The sequence below is a fragment of the Venturia canescens genome, chromosome 5, assembly GCF_019457755.1.
Source record: "Venturia canescens isolate UGA chromosome 5, ASM1945775v1, whole genome shotgun sequence".
Lineage (NCBI taxonomy): Eukaryota > Metazoa > Arthropoda > Insecta > Hymenoptera > Ichneumonidae > Venturia > Venturia canescens.
The window spans coordinates 3,590,603-3,608,754 of record NC_057425.1 but is presented as its reverse complement, the minus strand read 5'-3'; the positions used below and the strand labels follow the sequence as shown (position 1 = coordinate 3,608,754).

Genomic DNA, 18,152 nt, shown 5'->3' with positions numbered 1-18,152 from the left:
GTATCCAAGTGGGTCGACGAAAATAGAAAATTGGTAAAAAAGAAAATCTAAGCAATAATCTACCCCGCACGAGGGACGCGTTGACCTTTCACTTGTAATATTTACATTCGATTTTGAACCGCGTGTCGTGGTCCACTAGTTAAATGCGTCGTTCGTACACGTTATCGTTCATTCCGCAATTCCGAGCACATTATTAAGTCGATTAACGAGCGCATGACGATCGTAAATCAAGAGTTTTATCAACATAAATAGGCGCACTGGCTGGAGCAACGAAAATAAAGTGAAACGCGTCGTGGACCGGGCAATGAAATTGTGAAAATATAATGGCGCGATTGAGTCCTTCTGATTGGCAGCGGGGCATCGGGAGTCGTTATACACACAAATATTAAATACTAAATGAGACGAGCGCCGAAGACGAGGAGGTCGGAGTTTGCGATGAGTAAACAGAGTGTTTAATATCGTCAAACATAACACTCGCGCGGAGGGATTCCAATCGCTAGCTGTTCGCATGTTTATTAAATTGACTATCAGAGAACGCGTTCGAAAGCCCATCGGGAGATAATGTTTATTGCAACCAATTAATCAACGTGCGACCTTTACCGATAAAACATGCAGCGAGAGGACGGATCAGCGATAATTGAAATGGCAGCGCGCGGTCTCGCTATTTTATTTCAAACGAAATCTCTCTCTTCTTTCCCAGAAACGTAGTTTCGTTTTGAAGTATAAACAAGAGCGAGTAACAAACGAATTTATATTTATGCGGGTGACGAATGCGTTGCGTGCTTCGAATATGAATCATCTCAGACCGAAATAATGCATCGCGACTAAACATACACGTGGATATTTATGAGCGTCATTATCGACGATCCGTGGAGTCACGACGGAGTACGAGTTCTCCGAAGATTATTAGAAGGGCCGAGCGAGACGAGCGCGCATTCGATTACGAGGATTAAACTTTATTTTTCTCACCGAGTTTATCCTGCTCGAAAGATCTTACTGAGCGTCACGAGAGAGAGAGAGAGTGGCACTGGCTTGTGTGCCCCCCCCCCCCCCCCCCCCCGATTAGCATAATTGAACGGTCATGTCCGAACGACAGAGTTTGCTATTTCTTCTAGTTTTTATAACCGAACAATCTCAACGTATTTACCTGCACCCATTTGCCCATGCACTTTATCCGGAGCGGATTGATTTATCACTGCTAATGCTCCACACAAACGGTTCGAACGAAAACTTCGATGAATAAAAGTTCCCAGGGATTTGAGGAACAAATGAAAATCGAACCAAAGAAAAATTCGAGTGGTTTCCAGCGGTCATGGCCCCTGATAATGAACCTTGAATCAAATCAACTCAATACCGGCATCAATGTAATTCGATGATTTCGTCAATTGTGATAAAAATTTCATGGAAAAACTGTTTTTTAAGAAATTATAAAAAAAAAAAAAAAAAAAACTATAAAAATATAATAAAAAATAATCACTTTGAATTAATGTCAAACTTATTAATTCGAAATGGTAAATACATTTTTTCAACTTATCTTTTGGCGAATGAAATTACAGGCCGTTAATTAATCGGGAATCCATCACTAACTGAACTCGAAATTTCGTTCGTCCCTGCCGAAAATACTATAGTTTTTTATGTTAAAAATCGCATTAGAGAGAGCAAGGGGAAAACACAACGGGAAATGGATCAAGAAAAAAGTGTTAATAAAAAGACAGAAGACTGTGACAGGAATGGGCCAAGTCGAGAAAAAACGAAAATGCCGAAATAATCAAATTTGAGGTTATACGAGTGCTCATTACCAATTTCGTTCAATCTTTAACGCAATATATCTGTAAGACAATCGTCTCGAATTTTTTCCCAATCTTTCATTATATACTTCATTGTTATTGTGCACTTTTTCATAAACCTCGTAAGAAGCGTTCATTCGTAATATGGAAAAACAAACGATTTTTTACGCACAGTCCCTATAATCCCTCGTATTTTTATTCATATATTTAAACATGTTTGTCCCATATTAACCAATAAGATGAACCCTTTAAAATTTGATATGCGTGCGTCAGTCGACTACCCATTTAAACTCTGTGTAAATTTAAAGACCGTCTTACGAAATGCACTTTCGTGCATGTACCTTAAAATGATTGCTTAATAAAAAATGTTCTCAATTTCTTGATATCTCAAGAGTGGGTCAATTTTTGCAGTGTTATCCATCCCCACATCCGAAAATACCGCATTGTGATGTAAACCGAATTTTGAAATATGCATTGGTAACGTGCATAAGAAAACACAAGCAAATGGATAAGAGGAGCGGTGGGTGGCTGAGTGCCAATTGGATGTATCAACGTCGATACTCCGAGCTCAAACTTCTCTGCGAGATAAGCGCTCGAAGCTGAAACTCCGCATAGGAATTCACGTTCAGCCTCGAGCTGTCTAACTATCGGCCTAATATTTGTTAAGCTATTGCGTTTTAAGGTGTTACAACAAAGTACTGAAAAGTTCCGATTTCAACGTCCTCGTATGTGCGCATGTATACACCGTGATATTTTCGCTACGCGTACGAGAGCTGCAAAATTTTTAGAGCCTCGAAACTCGAGAGGGAAACGCAAGCAGGTTAAATTGAAATGTCAACGAAACTCGGAGTACGTTTACTCACAATTTTCTCGATCCTTTTCCCGTCAGTTATAAAATCATAAATATTACGACGTTTCACATCCAACAAGGGCCAACTCTCACGTTTGAACAAATCAATGACGCAATAACTGGCAGTTTTTGTCATAAAGTAAATTATTCGAAAGACTCGATGTTAACGCAAACAAAAGTCGAACTATTTGATTCCCTCGGTATCCGTAACGAGGGTCGAGCAAAGTGAATAGCTTCGACGGAGCTAGCAATTTTCGTCGAGGAAAAAATCGAGCGTAATCCTGTTGGATTTCACTTGGATTATTTAATCATCCAAGAATAGGTGGTATGTTCGAGGTGATTCCACGCCTCGGATGAGCCCTCTACGAAAATAGCAATTTGAGTGCTCTCGCTATACAGAAAGAGTTGTATATCGAGTGTGCGGAGCCTTAAAAATGCTTTCAGGCCACGTTAAACTTCAATGGAATGAGAAAGAGCTGTAAAAAAACTGCTTGAAATCGTCATGCTAGTTGAAAGTCTCTAAATTCGTTCGACGTGAATTTTTTCCGCGATTCTCGCTCCGCGAATACGCTCTTTCGCGCGAGGCCTCTGCGCCTCGCAAAATAGCTGTTAAAATTCAACAGAATAAATTCTCGTGCCCACACGAGTCAATGATTTATCATTGTTTCTCCTCAACCCGTGATCATTTAATTGAACAAAAAAGCATCGATTACCTTCAAAATAGTAATTCGTGTTGACATTTAAAACATATTTTAATCGCACTATTATCGAGAGACGAATAAAAAAAAAAGGAAGAAGAAAAAGAGTGAGAAAAAACATCGCACACGGAACGCTCGAATTTCGAGAGACCTCCATACGAGATACTCCATATATATCACCGTCTCCGATGACTCCGGACGTCATTTCACATATTATTAAGGTCGATGAAGTAATGCTGGAAATGATCAGCTGTGTAAACGACGATCGAGCGCTCGCCAATAAATAACGAATGTATCGTAATTTTCTAGTGTCGAACATCACAACGAAACGCGCTTGTTTTTCATCATCATGCATCATCCTTAATATTACACATTGTTGTTATTTTTCATTCCGTAAATAATCGATTATTCGACGAGGCTCAAAAACCAATATTATCATACAAAACAAGACAGTTTATAGTGCGTGTTACGAATATTTACGACCGAGTTTAACACGAAGTTGGAACACGCCAGGTATAAATACCTATTATGGCGGGTGATACAAGGAATATGTACGCGGTAAATCCATGGCGTTTTACGTGCGCCGATCGATCGAGGTTGAAGCGGCCTATCGTTCGATCGTGGGCCCGACAGTTGCGCCCTTTTATTCGGAAGCGGTTCAACGTTAATAGTTACGTTGTAGGTTCAACGGAGCGCGCAAGATAACTAGAATACGGGCCGTCCCAAAGCTCGTATCTCAAGCCAGCGAGACAGTTAATTTAGGTAATTCGAAGAACAAGAAGCTCCATTCATTTTTATCGAAGGTGTTCCGCGCGTCTTTCAGTCATGAGAAACACCTGATTGGAGCCGAGCCGGCAAGATTCCGAGGAAAAACAAGGGCGAATTGACTGTCACTTCGGAGCGAGGAATATCTCGCGAACGGTCCGTCATATATCGAGGAAAAATGGAGAAAGCTTTTCCCTGTTAAACGTCAGGATTGACGCGATGCCTGTAAATCTTGTGCGCATCTTTTGGGAGGCTCTGTACATAAATATTCACAAAGTTGCAGCCAGAGATGGTGTAACGGGCGACCTCGCCGGCGCTCCCGCAGGATGATGCATCGACGTGGGCAGCACTCCGAACTGCGAATCGATTCCTTATTTACACACGTATACTTCGGACTCTATACGTATGCTCACAGGGGCAGTATATTTTTGCGAACACACGAGGCTCGTGTGCGCTCATAATACGAGGAAAGTCTTATCTGATAGATAACCTCATACGTCTATTGTAAAAATCTAATAATCGACGAGACACGAACCGATATGACGGATGATTATATATTTCGCGCGAGAGAATAATAATAATAAAAAATGATCGAGCCTGAATCAGACACCTTTGAATAGACGATCGCCGCATTACGAGAGAATGTGAGTTTATTATTTACCTCCATGAGCAATCTTGACGTTAGTTTGCTCTGGTAATCCACGCCGAATTTTTATCTCGGGCAAGTGCTTCGCGCCGTGATTTTTTGTGCGTGCATACCCGCTTATTGGAAGACTGAGACGCGACAGAGGATTTTGAAATGATTTGGAGAATTATTCCAAAGGATGAGGGAATGAAGAGAGAAAAATTAATGCGGTGCCTGAAGAAGCACAAATTGGTCGAGAATTTTTGGAAAATCCTCGAGATCTCAAGCTTTTCGTACACTCGCCAATAATCCTTTGTAACTAAACTACTCGAGTGGAGAAAAGTTCGCTTCGGAGGCTGGACCCTACGTTTTTTACAGCTTTTGCTCTCGTCCGACGATGCATTTTCCATCGGAGTTGCAAGCTCCGGGGTAAGGGAAAAGGGCACTCGGAACGTTTCAATTTCTGTGAATGAACTCGAGGCAGGATTTCCGGAGATTGGAGAAGGACTGGTGAATCGTCTGGAAAATCTCGGGAAGGAAGAGATTGCGGAAATCCGTTTAAGAGAAACGATATAATACGGGAGTGTGTGTATAAAAGTAACCGGGAGAAAGAGAAAGAGAGCGAGAGAGAAAAGGGGAAGTGCGTATTCCGCTGCAGCCGGTGGCGAGATTCAAAGCTCTGTGAGTATAACACGGTAAAGCGGAGCGAAGGCAGCTTCAGTCTACCGCGAGCCTGCACCGTAGCAAGTTCCTTGCATAATACAACTGTAGTCGAGCGAGTCTGGCGTTTCGCGAGATCGGCGATGAGTGACGAGTCGCCCTGAATGAAAAAGTACAATAAAAAATAATTTTCGAAAAATTGGTGTGCCGCGGTATTGAAAGAGTGCGAATATCTCGGCCGCGGAGGATCGATCATCTCGTATTTTTATTCGTTCAGCGATAAATGATCGATCAATGAGTGCCTCGGTCGATCGAAACTCGATCGTTTTCTCGAGTGAGTGAAGAGACGGCGGGGAAAATCTCAGGAACAACGATTCTTGCAACGATGGCAACTCCGACGGTTAAATTACGAATAATGTGGCAATGTTGGATTCTCGTACTCTGTGCAACAGGTAAACCATCCAATTTTCCATAGACGCGAATATCCTAATTCGACGAAATAAGGGAAAGGGGCTAAGCCGCGATTAATCACCTGGGCCGGGCGCAATGATTCGATGAATCAACGAGACGCGACGAGGACCACCCGTGAGAGAGATCGGCGAGCAGCCGCGCGGGGCCGGGAGAGAAAGTGAGAGAAGAAGACGTCAGTTTGAGAGTGTGAGAGGCCGAAGGATAGGAAAAGAGAGCAAAGGAGAAAGAAATCTATTTTGGAGCCACGCTAATCGAGCTACCGAAGCGAATCTATAGTTATATACGAATTGTTCTCTCAGTTAGAAGATGTAGGTAGAGAAAATGCTGGTACGAGTATTGGCGTTCTAAAAGTGTCAGGTAGCCGCGATAAATTCTCCCCACGTAATCGCCCGTCTGAAAGCTTTATCGGATGCCCGAATCTCCCATTCAAAACTTCCCAACAATTAGCATAGCCTCGCGATCGAATTTAACCTTTTTTCCGACAACTGCATGCCCCGATGGAACGAGCCTGGTGGAGGCTCGTTCGAGGTAATTTTACAATCGACTTTGTCTCACTCCTCTTCTACGGCAGAAAAGCCTTTTTCCGATTTTCTCTCGTAGCTTCGTACCAAAGTTTTTCTTCGGCTTCCAGAGCTCTGATCGGAGATCGATCGACGGTAAAAGTCGCGTTGCGCGACTTCGGTAGTTTTAATGAAGTGCAATCAACTCTTCTTTCGCTGTGTAAACAAATGAAGCGAGTGAATTTTACGCAACGTTGGGCAGAAGCAACGAAAACGAGTCGGAGTGAAAAAACTTGTCGGTCTCCGGATGAAGCTAATGAACGAGAAATTCTCACCGAATCGAGCGCCATCGAATTCGTGTAATGTTGACTCATTACTGCATCATTTTATGCCAGTTACGAAGGATTTTTTTAATGTGCGCACGGACCAATGCTGTTTTTTATTTCGAAATAAATTTCATCAATTATCAATGACACAATGGGATAAAGGTCGTCAAAAAATAGTTGCAAATTCTCTCACAAGCGTCTGCAAAACTAGTTGATGAGTGACCTTGAATCCTGTTGAAGGTCCGTTGTAAAATCTGTCAACTGCGAGAATCGCGTTTCAGTGAAAGTCTTTTTTTCAACACTCGCGAATGCCCTTGACTTTTACATGAAATCCCGTTGACAGGGTGCATCATCCGTCGACTATTGCGAATGTAAATCCATTTATTGAGATCGTTAATGTCATACTCCGAAGCATGATGTCAGAGCTATGCGTCAAAATCTGCCATTCAAATTTTTCATTTGGCATGAAAAAATCATCTGTTACAACAAAGTCCATGAACAGCAGAACAAGCTCACCCTCCGCGATGTTACATGCGCAAAAATACACGGAGAGACTTTTATAGCAAAAATTACTATGTTTTTATAGTAACGTCGAACCACATCGATATTAAAATAACAATCGCTACAGAGTGTGCCAAATAATGCAAAAGTTTGGAGAACCGTTGCCACAGTTCATAGTAAATAACGCGCTGTACCATATCAAAAACGAAAACCGAGCGAATTTTTATGAAAAACATAGTTACTAATGAAATGATTTGATGAAAATTTAGGAGATAACATAGCAATCGTTTCTCGGTGCTATACGAAAAATTGCACAGTTTCGTATTTTCCCTTTTACCGCACTAAATTTTGCTCCAATAACATAGCAAAATTCATCATCACCATTGGCACGTAGTAAAATTTCAAGCAATTTGTCCAGTCCAATTCACCAATTTTTAACATTTCGCCAAAGACGCGAGTGACATTCAGATATCGATACATGGTTCGATGTAAGAATGTCGCAGACCTAAATGTTGCCTGTCGTACATAGTAGCTTTCGGCATCAAAATTACTATGCACTTTGGTGAAATGTAATAGAATGGCGATATAGAACAGCGGTGCTACAAAAAATAGTAAATTTTTTAGCAAATTCATCCGAAATATTCGTATAAAAGTCTCTCCGTGTAGGTTCGGATTTCCGGCATCAATTTATCAAACGGAAAGACTTGGAATGGGAAAAAAATGTTCTTTTTTCTTTCCGAGCCAGTCCGCGCTCGCAGTTTCGCGGATAAATCGCTTGTCGAGCTCGATAAATATTGTAAACGGTGTTGCGCGATGGGGAGTGAAAAATGTGGGTATCAGTGAGAAGAAGGTTGAATAGTTGGCTCGATAGTATAATCTCGCGATGGATTTTTGTACGCCGGGTTCATCATCGCGCTCGAATAGCGAAGTGTAGGCGCGATCACAACTGATCGGCTATTTCCAATGAATAAAATGCCGCCCGCGCCGTATCTCTGTGCTGGTTCGTTGCTCAAACATGTCTCATAAAATGTGAGAAAAAATGCATTGGCCTTGGAGGCGTATGAATGGGAGCTTTCTCGTAAGATCTCGTTGCAGATCTGTGTGACTTTCCGGTGCACTCGTGTAGGACTACGAGAGCGCGAGACGAGTAGTAATATGTCACGTAGAGAAGGCAACGGTAGAGCTAATTAATTCGCAATATGCCATTTCATGAATACATCACATTAATCCCCCGCCTGATATTGAAATAGTGGAATATTAAGGTGGCAGAGATTGAGCGAGGTGGCAGTGAAAGAAACTCGATGAGGACTGAAGTTTGCTGAGTTCCAAGTATTGTCATTTTGGTAAAGCTTTGAATGCGAAATGCTCACGAAACACATGAATAAACATTGGTATTTATCAGTAAAAAGTTTGCAACATAAATTGAGTGTAAAGATTCAAAACTATGAATAAACCAAAATAAAAATGATTATAAAACAGCTGGAAGTACGTTTTGCTGTTCGAGCACCGAACACGATCGTATTCGTTGCCAAGTGGAAGAAAAATAGTGCATTTCTGCAGCTGCTAATTGGCAATTTTATGTAACGTTTTTTCGAATTCCTCTCGATTGAATTTCCACCGATCGGCGAGCCCAATCTGCGCGTGCCTTCGCGACGTTTCCCCGTTTTTTCTAATCGCGTTTCTCCACGTTCGAACAGCTCGCTACGGACAAATAAAATTTGCATTGAATGCCCATATGAACAGTGTCCGACGTAGGAAAAGCGATTGCACACTTCGAGCCCGCGGAGTGATACCGTGTCAGATGCAAATGTATCGGGTGTCTATGGAAGAAGGTTTATCGCCGATAAACCTATTGCGGTTCCGAGCCAAAGGGAACGAATGACGCGACGTGTAATCTCTTCTCTTTTGTTCTCATTTCCTGTCGTATTTCATGTCTCTTCGTCATTCCTCGCGCGGGGTTCACACCTGTCCCAGTTTTCTCCTGGCGTATGATAATTTTCTGAGCCGAAACTAAAACCGATGCTTTTCAAGTCGACCGTACACGAAACGATACAGAAAATGATGTTGACTCCAAAAAAACCGTGGAAACAAGGAACTTTGTGGAAAGTAAAAAACAAAAGAAAGACAAAAAAATGAAAATTTACAGTTTTGCTATCACACAAACTTTCCTTATTTGGAGACCATCCAAAATTCAGAGACAAAAAAATGGCTACCGAAAGCTGCTCACGAAACTTCGTTTTGGATTCAAACATATACAGATTCCTTTTCAAGAATCATTATTTTAAGAAAAATGTAATTTAATTTTACTTCCGGTACGAACGTGCACGTGCACACGTTGAATTAAGGCGAGGGCAAAGAGTGCGCGTGCCTGATATCCGCCCGTTATACCGTGCAGCCTTCTCTAGTCGTAATTGGCCATAATTAATCATAGAAGTAGAACAACCCGGTGCACAAACCATCCGACATGCAGATAACGAAGTTAAAAAAAACGCACGAAGAATCTCCGAGTGCTTAACGCGCATGTATGTAAGCGCAGATGTATTTACGAGAAGCTTAGACGAACGTGATGAAGACCTCACTGTGATTCTTGTTCTGCACATCTGATGTTGATTGGGGGAGGTTTAATACGATAAACCGCTTAAGGCTGTACATACATATAAATAAGCGTAAATATCTTGCGCACTCATTTCCTGAATGTCAAAAGCCATAACATTTCGTTCAAAGTACAAAATCAGTGGGAGATTTCAAGAGCGATTGACGTCGATTGTTATTTATTTGTTTAAACTGCTGGGGACTGTCCAGAGGATTTTCCAAACTAACTTTATCGTTAAAAAAAAATTGAGAAAAAGGTTGGAAAATTCAGAGCTGTAGCGTGAAAATGATTTCGTTCAGTCGAAACTTTCTGACGATCACGAAATTACGAGAATGGGCAAAACATTTTCAACTTTTTTTACTGGATTCAACTTTTTATAGAAATAAATGATCATTTTCATCGATGAAAATCGATGGAATTTAAAAGACCAGAGATTACTGAGTGAAATTCATAAAATTCGATATTTAAATTGAGCTCGTTCCAATCAGGATCGACCAATTGTGCATGAACACCGGAAAAAATTGAAAACGATAACGTGAAAATGACTTTTCTCGGTTGAAAAAAAAAACCCCACGATAAAGAAACTACGAGAATCGTTTTTTTTCCACACTAGACTCAATTTTTGTGCAGAAACAAATGAAAATATGTCGTTTCCTCTTAATTACCGATGATTAGAAGCCTGCTAAGACTCCGCAGTGGGTAGACCAGCTGCGACAAACATGTATAAAGTAACACTCTGTACAGATAACCGTCCAATCGCGTGAGCCATAAATTAATGTTTAAGTTTTAAAGAGAAGAGAATCTCGGTACTAATGCAACTGATAAATACCAGAGACCATTAACCCTAGAGACGAGCGGCGTCGCTTTGGTTCTTCTCGCTCCTCTTGAGAGAGAATCGAGTGGAAAATACTCTTGGCAGTGTAGCGAACACGTACATCATCTATATAAGCATAAACTAGCGATCAACTTCCACTTGACACAACTACTCCGGCGCTCGTGTTTCCGCGATTCTAGAACCTTCTATTTTTCCCGCGATTATCGTCCCCTTTGCCCCTTGGAGAGGCTCGCATCGTGTACGTGCGTTGGATCGAACGAGCGGCAAAAAGAAACGACGAAAATTGAACGATTTATGGGGCCAGGTGGAAAACTCATGATTAAGAAATTCAAAAGACGTTACGAAACGACTATTTTCCTCGAAATTTAAGAGAAGCCTAAAGCACATTTCGTTCAGGGGGTGTTAATGCATTTTCTTCGAAGCGAAACACGTCGAAACGTACTCAACAAATGTGTGCTGGGAAACGAAAATTTCGGAGTTTGATATAATTGTATAAAAACGGTTGAACTCCGATGACAAAATGTGCTGAAATGATTTTTCTTCGCTTCGTTGAACCCGAATTGGGATCGAAGTTAATGAAAGTTCAAGGAAACGTTGGAAAAGACGGTTGTTTTCACAGAGCAGAAAAAAAAAACATGTGCGCTCCGTTCCATTTTTTCGTACGCGAATGAGGCTAAGAATTGAAACAAAAAAAAGGCACATACGCGGTAGACGAGTTCATTGTTGAATCGTGACGAGACGAGAACGACGAGGATGAACGTGGGAGGACCAAAAGAACGTCGATAATAAAAGAGCACGGAAAACGGGAGGGGAAGCTTGAGCCTCGAAAAGAAATAAATTTATCGGCTCTCAGAGCGATCGAATGACAAGCAGGGCTCACGTTCTGTCATTCCTCATACCGGTGGGCCGTCGTCGTGCGTTTAAGTTTCAGGAGAAATTGTGAATTTCAAAAGGATCAAAGAAACAGCTTTTTCAATAAGCCGCCCGCAAACATAGGCCCGCGTAGCTGTTCTATTTTCAGACGAAATTTATTTCATAAATTTCTGAAAAGAAAGGCCTGCGTGACGTGGGGAAAATGGCACGCACGTCCAAATATAGCGTTAGCAAATCCGAGAAATAGAATTCAAATCCTGTAAAGTTATTTTACGACGGCCGAATCACTGTGAACAAAAATAATGTCGATCCAAACGAATTTCGATTATTTTCATTAAAATATTCGAAAATTGAGATTCGTACAAATATTTTTTGGAGCAACATCAAAGTACGGGAACGTAAATGAAAAACAAATGAATTGTTCCAACAAAATCATTTTGGCTCGTCGATTTATGATAAATTTTTAAGATTAAGATGATGGATCAGTCGGTAATCACAACCGTGAGTGCGAGAGAGATAGCTGCAAATTTTGAAAAGGAAATTTTTCCACATCGTTCGTCTGATCGAAAAAATAAAAATGTCATCGGATTTTTGCGATCGTGCTGCGTACGATGACATTTTTATTATTTTAATCAGACGAACGATGTCAAAGAGTTTAAATTTCAAAAATTCGAGGTGTGATTACCGACTGATCCATCATCTTAAGTTGAATAAACTAAATCATTCGGCATTGCACGATAGAGTTGTTGGACCAGGCGAGTTTTCATCTAACGAAATGGATTCAGTTGAAAGAACCATGTTTTTTCCATTAAACCACATTGACGGCGATGCGCGTTTTTGTCAGAAAAGTCTGAGAGTGAGGAATGAAAAAGCAGCGTAAAAGCCAAGAGTAACCGCGTCGTTATTACGAAGAGTGAGTTTTTCCCGTTCGCTTTTAGACTTAACTTCGACGAATGTAAAAACCGAAAATCGCAATACTGCACAGCGATGAAATTCCGCGTCAAAACAAACACACCCATTGGAAACCCGATCTATTAGCATGCGGTGAAGTCATCTTAATATCGTTGCATAATGCACTTCGAATTCCGCCCAAGGACGCGAAACGAAAGCGCATTGGGCCGTAACGCTTTCATCTACTGGGGCTTGTTTCCAACTCTTCATAATTCGATGCAGTAACAAAATTATTTTTGTTCTTATAACCGAGCAACAAACACACGCGAGTTTTGAGATAATGGACTCGAGCGAAAATCTGATAGAAACGTCAAAACCGCGAGCTCTTCCACTTTCGACAGCCCATTAATAACAATAAAGTACGTCAAATGTTCACGCGCGTTTATGAAATCGTGATCTCATGCTCGTCAGCAGTAGAAAAGACCGAAGAATAATTCGACCAATTAATCCTCCTCACAGATGTCTTATGAAGCGAGATTTATTCGGTGATATTATCTTTTGGTCACGCCTGGAGGAACGACGATTTTAAAAAACGTGACCCCAGCTCAGAGGGCGTTTAATTTGAATTCTCGACACAGTGAAATTTTTGTAACACTTCCTGCATTTTTAATTCGCATTTAGAAAACAAAGCTCCGATTTCCAATACAAGCAAATGAGACAAAAAGCGAATGAATGTATTAAATTGATGAAAGGAATAATGAATTTGACGAAAACGAGATGGTTGTTACTTGGTAAATGAAAAATGATGATTTTCTAGGAATATTTGGCGCCATCTTCGAGCCGAAGAGCATCAGCATCGACGCACCATCCAACAATCGTGAAATAACCCCTGGAACGACGATTCTCAGGTTCGCCTGTCCCGTGGGATTTTTCCGACTGAATAGAAAATGCTACTACTTGAGTGCAGGTACCGCGACCTGGCAGCAGGCACACTTCCATTGCAAAGACAGAAATTCGACACTGGCAGCCCCGGACAAGAAGGGAAAGGACAGAAAACTGAGGAAATACCTGATGGGCGACCAGTTCGGTGAGTGAATTTCAATTTTTCGTTGTCCCTGCATGCACGAGTTCGATGTTATTTCTCCAACTGCAAAAAACTTGCTGGAAATTTGAAAAAATGTGGTGAGATTAATAAAAATGAAGAGTAAAAGCGAATAAAGAGGAAGCACATAAAAATTGAATGAATCTTTGTGCAGCGAAATTGGAGCGATGGATCGGGGGAATTTACGACTGGCACGGAATGACCTGGAACTGGGGTTTGTCAGGTGAAAAAATTTTATTCCACAATTTCGAAAAGCTCGAGGAGGGAGATCCGAAGCAATACGCGTGGCATTGCATCGTGATGGATCCGAGAATCGAGTACAAATGGAGGCCAACGAGCTGCGTGAAAAGGAAACATTACATATGCGAGGTTCCTGCAGGACGAATAGGTCAAAATGGAAGACATTTAGAACCTGAAAAACCATTATTTTTCGCCTCGCGACGCTCATGAAAATTCCTCTTCACTTTTTGCAGAACGAAGACGCAGATACGGATACGATTCGAGTTCCGCGCCTCAGAATCAACGAATGAAGCCGAGAAAGGGAAAAAAATATACCAAAAACGAGAGAAAAATTCGCAGGAGAAATCGAGCGCGAAACGAGTGGAAGGGAGACAGAGATGTGCAAAACAGAAACGAACAATGGGCGAATGGGGTCAAATTGGGATCGCGACCGCCAGCCAAGTACGTCGAAAATATCTAAACCACAAAGAAAAACTCGTTTCTATTCGTCCTTTATCCATAATTCATGAGCTGAGAAGAAAATCAATTTTTGGAACATTTTTTTCAAAAGTCTTTTTCCTCCCGAACGCCTCAAAATTGTGGAAAAAAAAGTTATTCATTGGAATAGAAAAAAATATCAAATTCAAATGCTAGCGCTGAAAGAGAGCTCAATGTTCCAAAATACTTTCACATTTAATAAGATCATTTGATTTTACAGTATGAGAGCGATGAACGGAACGAGACGAGGCAACAGGAAGAGACACCGCGGATCAACCAGACTGCATCCGGGGAGCAACACACCGAAAATAACGCAAATATTGTCGCAGGGTCAGGAGTATGGTTCATATTTGGGCGACGGTCCAGCGAGAACGCAGCATCAAGCACTGTCGGAGGACACTGCGGCGATTAATCAATTTCATGCGAAACTCAACGATCTCTCGCTCGAGGAGATTTTATTAAAAACGTGAAATAATTGAGGACCGAAAAACAAAGTTAATTATCGGTTCCGTAAGGACTCTCTGTTTCTTTACCGACTGAATATAATTTATTAGAAAGTCGAACGTCCGTCATGTAAATTAGATGAAACAAAAAGGGATAAGCGGAACGGATGAAAAGGAGCGAAAAGATGGGACGAAAAAATAGTGAAATTTTTTCGTAGAATACATTGACGAGAGAAACGCAGACGCAGAAGCCTCGATTTCTAACTTTATTTTTTCAATCTAAGACCAGTTACTTATCCTCGTGCCATGTCATTTGTTTCCATGTTCTATTCGTTTTCTTATATTCGAAAAGTATCGCTAAACCTTAGCAACGTATGAGCGATATGATCTCGATCGCAAGACAGTCCCCGATTTCGAACTGTCTGCCTGAGACGCTTGCATTAATTTTCATTATTATGTCGTCGTTTCGTAACTCATGTAGATGAAAAAGAAAAAATCATGCCAGCGATCGATCTAGTCGAATCGCCCACGTTGATTCCTCTTTCTCTCTCTCTCTCTCTCTCTCTCTTCATCGTGTAATATTAGCGTAGGAAAGACTCTGCATGTTTTCGGACATTTTTTTATATTTATTCTTTTTATACGTTAAAAAGGAAATTCGAGAAAAACAACGCTGAAACGTGGATCGTTGCAACGTTGCAGCATTTATTCCCTTCAATAGTGCCCAAAGTTTTTTTTTATTTAAGCTGCGAGAGATTTGAAATTTTCTTATTTAATGTTCAATAATGTCGACTGATTTAGTCACTGCAACGCAATGGATTTTTGTGCCACGAATATATTTCGAATGAAAATCATAAATTATTCCTTCCATTTTACGATTATGTGTAAAATTGATGTATATAATTGATTTTTTCTATTATTCAAGGTCGCACAGCTCGACAGACTATGTACGATATGAATAAACTTGTCCGAGTCATGAATTCTCCCTTTTTTTCAAGTAACTTAGTTCACCTTCGATTACCCTAGATTATACTGTAGCGGACCGATGCGTGCATTGTTCGATTTCTTCGCCTGTAACTGGAATCCTTGTGTCTGAGAACCAACAACCGAAACCAGAGACCGCTTTCGGGATTGATTTTTATGAATCTATTCCATTTTCCAATCGCAAAAAGCCTGTGGAGACCCCGAGTCTACGGTAAATTGCAAAAAAAATTGTTCACAGCAATGACGAAGCTAGTTTCAGTGCGGCTGGCATAAAATAAAAAATTTGATTGATTCGTCTCATTAACTTTTGACTGAAATGAAGAATAGTCAATGATTAAATATTGGATTTTTCAAAGTCAAGCGCATCGGTGGCTGATCTCTCTTTTATCAGCTGATGCTAAAAATATTCCACAAAACAGAATTTCCACGGTGAGTAGCCGAAACACCTCTGCGTTCTCGTTTTTAGCCCAATTGGACCAAATTCATTGCCCAAATTGTTTCATTTTTCTCTCACTAAAAAGCAGTCAGCAGTAAAAAGACTTTCTCAAAGTGGGAATAAAAAGATTCCTGAAGCGACGAAAATCCTCCTTAACATGAATCCTAAAATAATATTTGAGAAGTATAATGAGTGATTGTACTCACTTTTATGTAGGTGCAAAGCGCGTCTCCCTTTGGCTCCCCATTCGCATCCCTGTACAATTTGATTTTATTCTTGTTTTTTTCGTCACGTGCAATGAGGCCGCATTTAGTAACCAGTTCAGTAAGTTCATCCAGAGTTATATCCAGTGGTAGACCCGAAATGTAGACAGCGGTATTGTGAGCTTCGTCAATCTCAAACCAGGTTGGCGGTTCAGCAGCTTTCCTCTTTGCTTCTGCTTTTTTCTGCTCCTTGTCCAGTTTTTCAGGTACTTTTGTTGGTTCCGGAGCTTTCTTTGGCTCAGCCCCTTGGTTCGGATCGACGAAGCCGTAGCTCATTTGATACCTCGCCATAAAATCATCGTCAACCTGTGATGCAGCGGCAATTTATTATGAATGATTTTTTTTGAAGCAACAATTATTCTCTGGTTTTTCCCATTAATACAATTTAATACATTGTCAGTCACAGGTCAAAAATCAAAATCTGTTCCCATTCAATTGTCCAAACTTTTCTCAAATTATTCTTTTTTAGGTCTCAAAAAATATTGCCTAACTTTCAGTCTTTACAGTGCGCTTTGCACCAATACACCTCCCATACTTGAGAGAGAAAATTCAAGATGAAAAAATAGTGGAAGTGGTCAAAAAAATTTATTGGAATTGGGAAAAATCTGTCGAGAAGCTCGATGCTTAGATTTTCCTACGTCTACGTTCTTGACATACATTCCGTTCTTAGCGACATGTGCCCTGTTTAACAATTAATCAAAAAATAAAGCGTTACCTTGGGAAACCAAGCATTTTTTTCCTTGTCCCACATATAAACACTGCCGTCGGTAGGATCTGTATAAGTGTGAGTATCATTCTCAAAACCATAGATGGCTTCAGGCGCAGCAGTCGCAGGATTATTCGACTCGGCATCTCCGGCAGCTTTATTCCCATCCTTCACAACCCAATCGTTTTTCGCTCTATCAAATCTATACGTGATATTCGACGTTTTGTCAGTGTAAATGTACGTCTCTCCGTCAAATTCATAATTTGCCATCGGATCTTCAGTTTTTGCGGACACTTTTCCACCCTCATTTTCTTCCTCGTCCTCCTCTTCTTCCTCTTCCTCTTCCTCATTTTCCTTTACCGCAGGTTTCTGATTGTCATCTCTGCTGCTCATTTTTTCGAGAGTGTTCGAAACAAGTTCGAATGTAAACAAATTCGTTTTGAGGTTATAAAACGTAATCGTTTGTATCACGATGAAAACTGAGCGATGACAATCCTTTACAAATAACAAAAATTACGCTCGTTAACTATCGCGATTAATTTTTAATCATTCGTCGATGCAAAACCGTTTTTACATACACATTTGTTGAAGAATTAAGTCTATTGACAGAACGCTAGCAGCGTCGAACCACGCGATATCACTGCTCCGCCGTCAACAGCGCCGCGCCCGGAACACGGACAACCCGTGAACTAACTTTGCCGTAATTTCGAAATGTGATTCGAATCTTCGATACCGCAGTCCCAAAATTAATGAATTTCAATCAAATCCGTCACGCACTTACGTTAATTTATTAATATATTGAAAAAAAAGACTCTAAATATGACAGATGAACTAAATATGAGAAAAAAATAATTATTAAACGCGTTCCAAAATTATTCAATTTTGTATAAAGTTTTCGTGGGTCAAAAAAAAATGATTGGCAGCATTTTTTTTCTAGTACTAAATAATCAGCGAAAACATGAAATTTTTATTCTAGAATCAGAATAACCTCATTACTAGTTCATGTTGCTCGATCGAACATCAATTATTTCACGAATTGTATTGAGATTGAAACAATCGTTGTTGTTGTTGTTGTTGTTTTTTTTTTTTCCCCGAAAAAACAAGCATTCGAACCAAATTCTCACCAATG

The 18,152-nt window shown here is 40.6% G+C and overlaps 2 protein-coding genes across 3 annotated transcripts in view; one reads left to right on the top strand and one right to left on the bottom strand.

Annotated features, from left to right (window-relative positions):
* The window catches only part of barc (RRM1_TatSF1_like and RRM2_TatSF1_like domain-containing protein barc), a 47,036-nt gene extending 29,365 nt beyond the window's left edge, over positions 1–17,671 (bottom strand). The window contains exons 1-3 of one of the 2 annotated variants that reach the window (XM_043419249.1): positions 17,602–17,671; positions 17,033–17,518; positions 16,261–16,623 (exon numbers count right to left, since the gene is read on the bottom strand). In XM_043419249.1, the coding sequence (XP_043275184.1) occupies positions 16,261–16,623; positions 17,033–17,416 (747 nt within the window). In that variant the 5' untranslated portion in view covers positions 17,417–17,518; positions 17,602–17,671. Of the gene's footprint in view, positions 1–16,260; positions 16,624–17,032 lie in introns of both variants that reach the window. The other variant, XM_043419248.1, reaches the window with a different exon arrangement.
* On the top strand, positions 5,444–15,614 carry LOC122410811 (uncharacterized). Its single transcript, XM_043419250.1, has 5 exons — positions 5,444–5,837; positions 13,193–13,462; positions 13,632–13,865; positions 13,951–14,158; positions 14,415–15,614. Exons 1-5 carry the CDS (start codon positions 5,771–5,773, stop codon positions 14,662–14,664), a joined length of 1,029 nt encoding a protein of 342 aa, XP_043275185.1. The 5' UTR covers positions 5,444–5,770; the 3' UTR covers positions 14,665–15,614.
* Positions 17,672–18,152: the final 481 nt, after the last annotated feature.

Bases quoted from the DNA above. Each gene is read 5' to 3' on its own strand.
- LOC122410811 (XM_043419250.1), top strand. From the start codon at position 5,771: ATGGCAACTCCGACGGTTAAATTACGAATAATGTGGCAATGTTGGATT. The intron at 5,838-13,192 runs GTAAACCATCCA...ATGATTTTCTAG, and splicing joins TCTCGTACTCTGTGCAACAG to GAATATTTGGCGCCATCTTC. The intron at 14,159-14,414 runs GTACGTCGAAAA...TTGATTTTACAG, and splicing joins GGATCGCGACCGCCAGCCAA to TATGAGAGCGATGAACGGAA.